Source organism: Echeneis naucrates, chromosome 3 (assembly GCF_900963305.1).
Source record: "Echeneis naucrates chromosome 3, fEcheNa1.1, whole genome shotgun sequence".
NCBI lineage: Eukaryota > Metazoa > Chordata > Actinopteri > Carangiformes > Echeneidae > Echeneis > Echeneis naucrates.
In genome coordinates, this window is record NC_042513.1 from 890787 (window position 1) to 904328 (window position 13542).

Genomic DNA, 13542 nt, shown 5'->3' on the forward strand with positions numbered 1-13542 from the left:
TTGACACCTCGGTGCTGTAATCTGCATAAATGTGAATCTCTGTGCCTCTGTAGGCCAGAGAGCCTTGCTCTCGAACAAGCTGCATGATTTGTTGCTTCACCTGAAAGTGGTGGATACAGGCTATGAAGGGTCGGGATACACCGTCCTGCCTTCTCTGCATTGTCAGCCTGTGCGCTCTATCTACGGTTGGAGGGCGAGGGAGTGCGTTGGGGCCGAGGACTCCTCCTAGGAGGGATTCAGTGAAGGAAGTTGGTTTGTTGCCCTTGGTTCCCTCTGGTTTTCCCCCTGGATCTGTTTTTGACGTCATCCACCTTTTTTTCAGCTTTTTTACTTTTTTTTTGCCCATGATGATTTGAGTGCTGAAAGTGCCAACTTAAGAGAAAGTCCTTCAAAGTGGTTTTACCACACTCCAAATGAGTAAATAATAGTGCAAAATATCGAGCTGATGTCAAATGATGACAGAGCTCTTCCGATTTGCTGCCTTCTCCATTGTTCACCAAACCGGAAGTCCAAAGACGTGAATCTTTTCCCCACACGTGGAAATTTGAATTTCTGCAAATGATCAATTTAAAATTCCAAATATTAAAATAACTTAAGTATATTTCAAATTTTTTTTTGAAATGTTTACTACTAGATAATTGGCAATATATACTTTTTACATCAGAACTATAAAGAGAATCACTGATGTTCGCAAGGCTGATAATTGATCTTCTCTTGAGTAGGTGTGTCCACTTCAGAGTCAGTAAGGAGCAAACGTATGAGCTATTTTATAGTCTTGATGTTGTCCTAAACACATTGTCTAAAACTGCTTCTATTCACAATGGCTCTTAGTGGTATTAAGCCTGAGGGCATGGCTAAGCCAGAAGGTGGTTAGAGTGTATTATAAGTATTAGGCCTAGAGCATTGAGTGAGCCTGTCTGTGGTTACACTGCGTTAGCAGGTTTCTTCCTGATTTTTACAGAAATCAACATCGTTGTAAAAGAAGGATGTGTTTCTAGTGGAATAATTATAAAAGATAGTAAAATCGGCACGCTGTCATGCTGAACTATTACTCACGTTTGAGGAAGCACCCATCAAGACTGACAAGCAATCAAAACCATTTGCTCTTTTTGAAATCCCAACTTTGATCTTCATGAAGGCATTTAACATCATAGATACTGTAATAAACTGATTTTGTATCAGAAAATAACAAGAGCAGAGGAACAGAATACAGTTAGAAGTCAAAAATCAAAAAGATGGGGATAAATTAGATTCAAACATAAGAATTAAAAACCAACTGTGCCCTGAAGAATGATTGCAAGAGTGACACTTAACACTGATTTACGGCAAAATTATTAGATTGTTGGCTTCAGTTTAGTTATTTGGATCCAAATATCTAATGGTAAAAAATATGTATGTGGTATGGAGTGAGGAAGATGATGTTTGGCACGGGGATGTAAATACAGTATGATACATCTATCAGTGATTCAACAGACAACAGACTATTTTAGTTTGGCATGACAATTATTAACTGCAGTATGTATTACTGGTTGTTTCCTGTGCTGCACAGACAACTGGAATGATTAATGGAGCCATTTGTAACTTTTAATATTTTCTCTTGACCAGCAACGGAATGAAATTGCTGAAATTGCAACATTTCTTCTAGATAGATAAGTAAACAGCTGGTAATGTTAAAGTTGGCTATGTAGCAATAACAAAATTTTGAAATTCATTTAAATGGGCTTCGATGAAAGAAATCTAATTATTGGTTCACAAATTGTATGTCACATTTTTCATTATTCATTATTTTTGAAAATGGCTTTTATTAATTTCAGTTTTATAATTTATAACTTTTTCTTGTTCAACTTTAAGTCCAAACTTTGTTGCTTTCATGTGCCCCTCAACATTTTCCTCCCTTTTTACCTAGAGATCTAAAGATAATGCCCTACAAATGCCCCGATGAGATTGCTATTATGCTTCTAGTATAATAAATAATTTTCAATTTTCTATTAGACAGCAGGGGCATGATGTGGTCAAATGATTTGTCCTATGATCATCTTATATTATGGTATACAGTTGATAATTTACTAAGGGCAATGACTAGCAATGTACAAAATATCTGTCAAACTACAAGCTATGAACTGGAAGAAAAGCCCCAAAGTACAACTCTGGCTTGCAATTACAGTGCCTCTCCCCGGGCTAGCAATTATGGAAGTAATGTCTGTTGCTGCGGACGAAGAATACGAATACAAACCATTCACCTCACAACTCCAGCAAGCTTTGAGCTAAAATCTCCAGTAACATATGAACCACCTCATTACAACAGATTTTGCTAGAACGTGCAACCCGAATTAATTTCCTCTAGAAGTGTCTTCAAATAGAGTGTTTGATCAAATCTACTCAGATACAGCAGCCCTCACTAAAAAGTAGACAGTGTGAAAGTAACTAATAGGGGCTGTGTGGAATATTGTTATGAAAGTGGAGGTGTTAAGGAAGTGACGGAGTGACAGAGGGGTGGAAGATGGTGACATGTTGATTTATGAGCTGCAGGGCTTTTCATTAACCATATTGAGTTTTCCTGAAACAGAGAGAGCAAGAGAGGAGGATAGAGAGACAGTGTGAGATAAACAGAAAAAATCGAGATAGTGTGATGCAAATAGGGAGATATTGACAGAACAAGAATGATGTCGAGAGGAAGAAAAATTTAGCTTAGGGGGAATGATGTTACAGATGATGCAATATTGGTCTGAATTTAAAGCTTTTTACACATTCTCTTCACTTTCTCCTTCACCGTATTTCTTCATCCTCTTTAAATGTGTGTTTGCAGTCTTAACTACACACTCAGTACACCATCGTGCTGTATTTAGCCTCATGTAGAGGTGTCTCAACTCTGTCTAACCAGTAATACATGTAGAAGAAGAGCAGTACATCGCCTTAGCCCTTTTTCTTTGGCATGTCTGCCACCTGCAGACCCGTCACCACCAATCTGTGGAAATGTCCCCAGCTGGCAAATATAAGCAGGAGCAGTTCACATTGATATCCCAGTGGTGAGGTAGTATTATGAGGTACTTCGAAGTCCTAATTCTCTCCGCTTCAAGCTGCTGTCAAAGGTTGACTGCACTCCCCAAACTACTACATCTCTCCTAGTCACATTAAAGCTGCATTCATGACTGGACAACAGAAAATTAACTCCAAAACAATACAGACAGAATATCAAATATTTGGCATCTGGATAAATTTCCCTTGAAATTTAAAACTTTACTCATAAACTTTGCTGTACAACCACCATGCTTCTCTTCTTGTATGATTTTACAAATAAAAACACTAAAATAAATACACATATCTGTTTTATCTATCTATCTATCTATATCTTCATTTCTGTCATTTACACGTTGTCATTTGTTTCCAAGTGGCAAAGATCTTTTTAGGAGCCTTCTCTGCCTTCTATGTCTCTTTGCTTTATAGCTCTCATTTAAAAAAATAAATAAATAAATAAAATAATTGTTGGATGTTGTGTCTCATGTTTGTCCTGCCAGCAACAGGTTAATAATGAGAAGCAAAATTGCTGGCTCAAAAAGTAAGCTTGAGCCAGCCAAAAACTGTATTATCATCATAAATGTAATAATAATTATTAATGGATGGAAGAAAAATACACTGATCAACAAAGGAAATGAGTTCTGCATTTATAAACTTGTCCTGTGCTGTTCTTGGACTTTGAAAATGTATTTATGATTTAAAGCTACATATAAACCTGGCCTCCTCTTTTTGCTCTTCTACTATTTTCAGTTCCTCTAATACGCAGCTTCTTAAGTAGATGCATTGACTTGCTATCTTGAAAAATGTTTCTTTATGATCACGAACACACACGCACTGTGGTTCATAGTCCTTCCTGATAGTTTCATGGAAATGCACAGCATTACTCATCAGTGATTTCCTCAGTTGACCATTCTGTTGCAACATAAATGTTCAAAATATAAATAAAAATGTTGAACATTTATCACAGCTGGAGACGTCCTCAGCCGAGAATAAGATACTTTTTATTTTTCATGGCGGGCTGCAATATCCCCTTTGCCAATGCACAAATTAGAGTGATACTCAAACCTGCTACTCCCCACAGGTGCTAGGAAAGGATTTAACTTCTGCAAACAAGTCTGTTCACCACCACATTTAACTGTGTCAAACAACATGTCGTGGAATAAACAGTTTGTTTATCCACTTTCAAAGCCTCCAACTTTTCTTTCTTGAATAATTGCATAAAAAAACTTGATGCTTTAAGACAAAAAAAGAGCCTTCATTAGTTCTGCTGACTGTTATAGAGCCTAAAGGCAGCTTAGTTTTTACTCTAGCAGTGTTGTTTGACGTTCTATCTTTGTGGTGCTTCTCAAAATCTGCACTGACAAAAAGCTGACCAAAAGGCTGAGTGAGTTTTTCTTTCTGCATCACTTGTATTGTTTGGTATTATGCTGACTCATATAACAGGTAATGTAGCAGCACCCTGCACGTTATGTATTACAAATAATGTTTTTCAGGTTGAACTGTGTACTGTGTACCAATTCTGTGATGTTGTCATTTGTGCCATTTGTGCTCACGCAAACTTTTTTTTAACATTCATGTTTTGTGGTCCTGTTTCCATGTAATGATTGACAGGTGTATGATGGAGAGAACACTTCATCCCGTCTCCTTGGCAACTTCACACGTGATGCAATGATGGGTCATATCATCAATAGTACGTCCAATCACTTGTGGCTGGAATTCAACAGCAATGCCTCTGGAACCACTCAGGGCTTTCGCCTCACATACACAAGTGAGTTAAAAAATACACACGCACACACACACACACACACACACACTCTTCTTTACATGCATTTAATTAGTAATTTACAAATATTGGAGTAGTGCATCATGAAGGTCCTTGTGAGGAGATGTTTTTAATTGAAAAGTAGAGAGTGGTAGTGATTGTCCTCATTCCTCATGTATGCATGCCCGGTTTGCCTCGAGTATTGCGTAGTGCAATACTCTAAAGACAAGTCTCCCTCTCTTCAAAAATTCCCAAGCTACTTCATTAAGTAATGATAGCTGAGAGGTGCCCAACAGTGACAAACAGATAGTGGTGGGGCCTGAAGGTCAACAGTCGTTTACTGGGCTGAGCACTGAAATAACCAGATGAATGAAAATCTAATCAAATCAAATCAGATTTATTTATATCGCTCCAAATCATAACAAAGTTACATCAAGCCACTTTACATATAGAAATATAGATATGAAATTATTTAAAGAGACGACCCAACAGATTCTCCAATGAGCAAGCACTTGGCGACAGTGGCAAGGAAAAATTTCCTTTAAGAGGCAGAAACCTCGAGCAGAACCAAGCTTAGGGGGGGCGGCCATCTGCCTCGACCGGTTGGGGAGAGAGAGAAAGAGACACACACAGAGACACACAGAAGGGTGGGGGGGAGCAAAGTTGGAATGCTTGAAACATATATGGATATATGCTCCCTCTCCTTATCTCACTGTCCCTTTCATACTTATACACATACACATTGCCATACCACCTCACACTCATATATACAAAAACCTTTATGGCTTCAAAGAGAGTCTGTTAAGAAGGCAAGACCAGCTGCTGTGTAAGTCAAAGAGGCTATTAGAGGACCATTTATCTGCAAGTCATTAAAAGAAAGTGAGAAAGAGACACATCTGGAGGAGAAGAGCTGCTGGATGGAGGGACAAACGGTATATGGATACTAGATGGATGCTCTGTACGTCTGATAAACCATTAGACAGCTGTTAATCTGCAAGTCATTAAACTGGAGAAGGTGACACCTTCTGCAAAGTTCTGTTACAATGGATAAGATGATTGATAGATAAAAGAGATTGATAGGAGGTTTAAACAGGAGAAAGAAAAGAGATGCATCTGATCAAGGCAGAGCAGTGATGGCTTCTTAAGGAGGGTCAGGGACTGATAGAACAGGTTTAATAACTATTTTAATAGAGAAGTAAGGATTCAAACATCTGTTGAAGATATTCATAGGAAAGGCTGATACTCGTGAGATGCATCTGTTTTCGTGAAATGGATGTAGAAGGGGATGGATCATAACACCTCACAGAGGTTGCTGGCAATGAAAGGTGTCATTGAGAAAATGCATCTAATTATTTCTCCTGATTTTATATAAAAAAAAATACTTTGATATATCACCTAATTTATTTGAATGAATGTTGTAATTACTTGGGTCATATTCCTTGGATGCTACCAAATATGTAATAAAGAGCTTGGACAGACATAGATTTCACAATCGGACCAGTTGGCACAAGCATGCAACTGCAAGGTAGTAATTCCACTCTATATATTTGTCAGGGAGATTCGGAATTTTCTTGGCCATTTTTATCTCGAAAACTTCCAGACATTCATTGTGCTGTGCTTATTCAAGTGTATAGAGTATTTGTGTGGGATGTAACATGTATTTTCACAGTTTCCAATAGGAACCACTGCTTCTTCACATCATTTTGTCTTTCAGAAATGGTTGAATAAATTTTTCAAATTTCACAGAAATAGGCATTAAGGAGTAGAATCTCTAGAAATGTCCAGTGGCTGTCACATTTCGTTTAAACTTAAATTGTATTAAGTAGACTTGGGGATGAACAGTGTGACCTTATGTCATCTTGTCCAAAACAGCTCATCATCCTGTTCGCTTATGCAGTCGTGGACAGAAAAACCTCATGTGTATGTGTCACACAGTATGAGATTCTTTGGATACAAGCAAGAATAGTTTCTACTGTTAAAATTGACAAATGTGCGTGTCTGATAAAATAATTTATTAAAACATAAATAAAACGCTTAAAATAGCACCATAAAAGGTGTTTAAAAATCCACAATTAAATGGCATAAAAATCCAAGATTTGGGGGGGCAGTAAGAAAAAAAGAAGTTCCAAGGGTTGTAAAGAGTGGTCCTATTGCTCCGGCTCTGCAGCTCCACACTAGTCCTTCCTCGAGCGGATGCTTTAATTATCGTTCTCTAGGGGATTGAACCGAGTCTTTTCCGGCTCCCCGGCTCCAGTCGCCCGCCACGCTGTGTCGGCCCGCGTACCGTCACAGCTTTCCTCCGGTGTGGTGGAAGACTCCGACCTGCCATGCAGACCGGCGTCAGCTAACCCGCTTTTCGCCGCTCACTGCCTGCCTCCTCTGTGCTCACCTGTCTTTAATCAATAGATCCCGCGCCTGCCCCCTGCGCAAATCGCTCACTGTGGGTCCAGGTGTTCCTCATCAGTTCACTCTGATCCAATCCATAACATACAATCCTGTAAAACCACTATAAAACGCAATCCATGTAAAAACAATAAAGTATGCAATCACAAACTCAATAAGATATAAATACACAGCAATATTAAAACCACACAATAGGTAAAAACATCAGTGTGACATATGCAGATATTTGTATGATGTTGGTGTGTTTTCCTCTGTGTGTCTGTTTCTAGGTTTTGACTTGGTACATTGTGAGGAACCTGGTGTCCCGAGCTATGGCTATAAGATCCAGGATGATGGTCATTATGCCAACACTTTTGTCCTGTACTCTTGCAACCCTGGATATAGTCTCCATGGCAGCAGCACACTGACCTGTCTTAGTGGAGATAGACGTGTCTGGGACAAACCACTTCCTTCTTGTTTTGGTCAGTATGTGTTTGAGTTTTACTATATTTTCATCATAAATTCAGAAATACAAAGTTACTAAAATTAGCAGTTACAAATGGTGTTCCAGGGGTAATTTTTGACCCAGCAGTTATACAATCACTTACACACCACAAAAAAAAAAAAAAAAAACACACACACACACACACACACACACACACACACACACACAATGGGAAGTTGAGATTATGTGTGCTACAGACTGAACTCAGACAAAACCATAAGTTTCTTGTGCAGCATAGCATCTCCAATGACCCCACACATGCAACTCAAGTTCACAGACAAAACAAATATTTCTTGAAAATTTCCAACAATTTCATTTTCAAATTAATTGAACTTTTTTTGCCAAATTATTGTTGTAAAATATATATAAAAAAAAAATAACTACTAATGGGCTTGATCACAGTAGATGACAGTAGGGGAGGGAGCTGTAACATGAGCATCTGGAAAAGTTTTAACCTGTGCTTGTATGGAACCAGGTATGTTGAAATAAAATAAGGTGTCCACTGATTAAATGTAGCCTTTCTGCAGTGTGAAGAGGCAAAACCCAGATATTCACTAATTTTGTGGTGAATGACAAGTTATTTCATCATGCAAAATGGATTTGAGATTTACAATTAGTTTAAGCTGCTGTATTCTAGGGGTTTAGTGGTGGCAAGTAATTTTTGACCCTGAGTACACGGGGTGTATACAGAAAGTGAAGACAGCACAAGGGTTAATAAACCTCTCAGCATAAAAGCTGCCTTTGTATCTGCACTTGGACAGCACAGCATCACTGGGTATGAGAGTTTAGTGCACCAGACTTTTTAGTATTTTAAGGATGCCATGGTTAAGGTGCAAAAATAGCCAATTACTGAATTGAACTTGGATAAATTTATAATGTAAGCCAGATTAGTTTCTTGTACCCAGCAGGAGCTCACAGTATTTTATGCCAAGGACTTTGACAGAAGCTGTAGCTTTCTGTTCTATTCTCAGCATGCACAAACAGATAAATAGAATATTCTATCAGGAGATACTTTTTTCAGATGTCAGAAAGTGATGTGATGTATAAAACAATATTGACTCCTGTGGAATTGTTGCTCCTTGAAAAACTTTAAAATGAAATCAACTACATGATACCACGCAGATACTGTACTGGCTGGTGATTTGAGATACTGGACAAAACAGACTTGACTTGAGTGAAAGTCCACCGATATCCTTAAGTGCCACAACCTCAATTGCTACTTACATTGGTTCTTATAGCTTTTGCTCATTTTAACATAGCCAACACATAGCCAGTGTGTTTAACATTTTTGATCAAAGACAGTTCACTCTGCACCTACTGTACAAGAACTTTGATGGGTTACGTAATGATAAATGTTATTCTGGGAATGGGAGCCAGACATAAATAATTGATGCCAATTTCTAGCATGGAGTTTTTTGAGTAAAAAAAACGTACGTTACATCTTTATTGATCTAACAAGGAAGACAGCTTAATTTTTGTATGAATAGCATGTAAACGATATGAAAAAGAACATAAATGCAACCATTGACTTTTATCAAAATTGTGTCTTTTTTTTTGTTTAAAGGCTATAGCACTGAGTTAGTAATAGAGTTTGAAGGAAATATTTGAGACTGCCAGGAAACCCAATATAATAATCTAACATCATCATCATCTAACTGCTGCTAAGCACTCTCGCAATATAAGGTTTTACTTTTCAGACAGTGGAAATGGCAATACAAAGATTTTTAATTTGGCATGTCCAACATATGCATGAATTTGCCTGGTTTTGAGGTACAGTAGATAAACCGTCAAGGGGCAAATATAGCTTTAGTTGGCACTCTGCAGCTCTAAATTAGGTCGGAGAGGAGTATGCCAAACAAATCAAGTGCTTTGACACTGTACAATTTTTTATTTTGCTTGTGGACATCTGAAAGTCATTTCATGATTTATGTTCAGCATATGAACAGCTGACCTTTCTGATTCCATAGTCATTCAGCAACCACCAGTGAGGCATGAACGGGATGCTGAAATTCACGCTTTTTACTGTCCATAATTCCTTCTCCATAAATATTTTGTGCCTTTTTCCCTGTAAGTATTTATATCTCTTTGAGTAAATGTGACCACTTGTACATGTTCATTTGAAATTCCCTAAAGCAGAGCTTAAGCTTGTGTCTCTTCAATCTTCCAACACACCTGAGCTGTCTGAGGATGTAGACCCATGCTGTTATAAATGACAACTAAAAATAATGTATTTGCATTGACATGTAGGTGTGTGCGTGTGTGTGTGTATGTATCACTGCAGTCTGTCTGTCACTTATGTGTAGCCGCTCTGTAGCTGCCTTATTTCAGGTAAGCTAGCAACCAGGAGAATTATTGTTGGCAGAGCGCCCGAACTACCTCCATATCTCTTCTTTGTCTGTTTGTTTGAGTGCTCGTCTCTCTAAATGTCTCCGTCCCAGTCTGTCTGGGTTGGTCCCATATCTGCATGTGCTAGCATGGAGGCGAGGAGATGGCTTTGCCTCGGGCTGTTTCTATACCACATTTCACACTTTCTCCTACTCTGACTCAAACAGAGTGTTGGTCCACCTCTGTGGGACTCCTTCCTTCTCTCTGGAGTATACTCCAGCCTGTCTTCCACTCTTTGCAGGCCTGTTAGTCTCTTCTTATTTCTTTGTCTCAGGGAAATTGCAGTTGTCAGTGGCTCAGCCGACTAAATAACCTTGTTTTTTCTTCCTTAATTTGCTGTGACTTTTTTCTACCACCTGCTTTTCATGGTTAAACCCAGCACAGTAATTGACCTCCCTCCTATGTTTTCTATCATCAGGGATTAAAACTATTACGCAATAGCTTAATTGAATAATAGTTTTAAAAGATTTTCTCTGGCTTTGTGTACAGTTTGTGAGTGGTTAACATACGTATGACTGTATGTTTGTATGCACTCTGCCTTGGGTAATGCAACAGCAGTTGGTTATCATGTTACAGTAGATTGCAAAGCTGCACTAACAGTGCTGTCTTAACTCACACAAACACGCAATGCACACACAGATACGAAGTCTTTTCTTTACCAAACTATTTTCTAATCAGCAGCAATCTGGTGGCTCAGTGGGCTACCATGTGTACTATGTACTGTCATGATGAGTTTATATCTGCTCCCAGCCTTTTCCTCTGCCTCCTGCCATTTCATGTCTTCCTCGTCTTTTAAAAAATAGAAAAAATATAAACATAAAATAAAAAAACATATATATATATATATCCTAGATGTATCATTTTGGATCTATATAGATCCAAAATGTTTGATCCAATCTGGGAAAGGTGGTCTATCTACAAAAACAAATGTGTTCTGTCGGACTGAACCGCCTTATAGTCAAGGCTAACAAGCAACACTAGACCACCGAAACCAGCAGGCTCAATCCATCCAATATCTATATGACTTATATAGCACAGTGTCACAGAGGGATTAAGACCATGCAGACAATGTGGTACAGAGGCCCCCATCCATCATAGACAGTTTGCACTCACACTCAGCTCTGCAGGAAAATTGGACTCACCAATTAATCTAAACAGGCATTTCTTCGGATTATGGGAGGAAGCCAGAGTAGCCGGAGGGAACGAACACAGACACAGAGAGAACACAACAATTCAAAAGAGAATGGTGAGAGGTTTGAACTCACTGGAAGGGGACAGTACTAACCACTCGAGCACTGTACCAGCCAGTTAAACAATTAGCAGACAAATAATCTCCTTAAAATAAATATAGTGATAGAAAGAAATTGAGAAATGTTTTTACATGTTGCATTAAAACATCAAACAGTAATCGAAATAATTATCTCCTACGATACTTTCTGCCAAAAGATGAATGAGCAATATAAATTTGTATCTTTGCTAATATATAAGAATGTAATTCAATTCCAAGTTGTTATTCATGCATACAATACTTTTTTTACATAAATGATGGATAAATTGTGAAATATGGAATATGGGAGGTGGTAGAAAAAGCTGAGCTTTTGACATTTCAAGTTCAGGAAGAGATTTCTTTTGGTCAGAAATAAGCCATCATGCCAGCAGAGAGTGACATATGACCATTGGGGGGGGTTGTTGGGTTTAAAATAGAAAGCACTAGACCTACACAGTTAAGGAGTCTTGTTCAAGTCTATACGTTGACAATCTGTTATCAAGTTTCAGATTCACCATGAATGTCCAGGTGATCTCTGTCTTTGTACAATGTTTTTTTTCCTTATTTAGTCACTTCATAAGAAGTCAGTGTGATAGTTCATATTCTTCAGTACACTTCAAATAGCTCTGTGATTGAATTGTGGATTTTATGATTGAGGGAGCTTCAGTTCACCTATATCATCTGCTGAAGAGTTAAGAATTTATAGTGACCCTGCAGTAATCCATTACAGTGTAGCTTCATCCCACACCCTTGGAAACTGCCCTGATGTTTCATCTGTGTTTGCCCTTTGTAGCTAAATGTGAAGATTATGTAACTAGAGTTGTAAGATTTATCTTTGCTTTTTAATACAGGTGGAGGCAGTTGACTGCAAATTATATGATAGATATAGATGACCAAGTGTGTGTATTTTTTCCACTGGGGTCTGATCATCCCTTTGTCTCTCATCCTTGCAGCGGAGTGTGGAGGCCATATAACTGGAGCAGTGTCTGGAAGGATTCTGTCTCCAGGCTATCCTGCTCCATATGACAACAACCTCCACTGTACCTGGACTATAGAAGCTGACACAGGCAAGACAATCAGGTATTGATTCTGATAGCCTGCACATGTAGTTGTGTCTTTTTTGTTTTAGTTTGACAGAATCTTGCAAAGAAAGTTTTGATAGTGAATTAAAAAATATATCAATAGGGCCTCTTATTGTCTCACAAATATAGGTATTTGGCTGCTATTACTATCTGTTACCATTACTGTCTTTATTACCAGAAAGTAATAGCTGCGTGATTCTCAGGTTAAAACAAACCTTAACCTTACATGAATTATAGATAGATGAATTATAGATGTAAACCCTAACTAGACTGTCAAATATTAATATATTCACCAATTAGAGATAAATGCTCACTGTCAAAGCTGCTGCTGTGTTCGAGAGTACACGACATTAGTCATTCTGCCAACATCATGTTTCTCAACATATTGCGGCAACTGCTGACATTTATGTGTGTGTGTGTGTGTGTCAATGTGTGAGCAAAATCTTTTGGCTTGTTCTCTGCTCTGCTTCATTTTATTTTATGGTTGACATGAGCTTTGTTAAAAGTGCTCACAGAAAAATCACTGGTTAACATTTGTGCTAGATCCCTGATCTCCTGTTTACTTTTGCTTATTTTATTGTTGTTTGTTTGTTTTTTTCAGTCTCCACTTCATCGTCTTTGATACTGAAATCAGCCATGACATCCTGAGAGTCTGGGATGGTCCATCGGGGCCATCAGATGGGGGGATCCTGTTGAAGGAATGGTCCGGACCAGCCCTGCCTGAAGATATCCACTCCACTTTCAACATACTGACTCTGCAGTTTGATTCAGATTATTTCATCAGCAAACAAGGATTTTCTATACAGTTCTCCAGTGAGTACGCTTGGGATTCCCATGTCGCTAGAAACTCTGAATAACCAAAAATATATAAAATATAAAATATACCATGATTCCTCTAAATCACAGACATGTGGGGTCCCCGAGATCCATTTATGAAGAAAAAATAATTGCTAAATTAACAATTAAAATTAACTAATTAACAGTCAGGAGTCAGGATTAACTGCATGTATAGTTTCATTCACCTCATTTGTAGTGCCTTGAAGAGAATTAATTTGGAATTAATGCTACATTTAACAGGATTTCTGAAAAGCCTTTTGCCAAAGAATCAAAAGAGAAATTAAATATCTCACCCTGGGACCCAGAC

General features: G+C 38.2%; 1 protein-coding gene across 1 annotated transcript in view; it reads left to right on the top strand.

Annotated features, from left to right (window-relative positions):
• LOC115040707 (CUB and sushi domain-containing protein 1-like) overlaps positions 1–13542 on the top strand; it is a 299299-nt gene that overhangs the window by 202863 nt on the left and 82894 nt on the right. Inside the window, exons 24-27 of the mRNA XM_029497673.1 lie at positions 4627–4783; positions 7450–7641; positions 12270–12396; positions 13000–13211. Coding sequence (XP_029353533.1) covers positions 4627–4783; positions 7450–7641; positions 12270–12396; positions 13000–13211 — 688 coding nt within the window. The remainder of the gene's footprint in view (positions 1–4626; positions 4784–7449; positions 7642–12269; positions 12397–12999; positions 13212–13542) is intronic.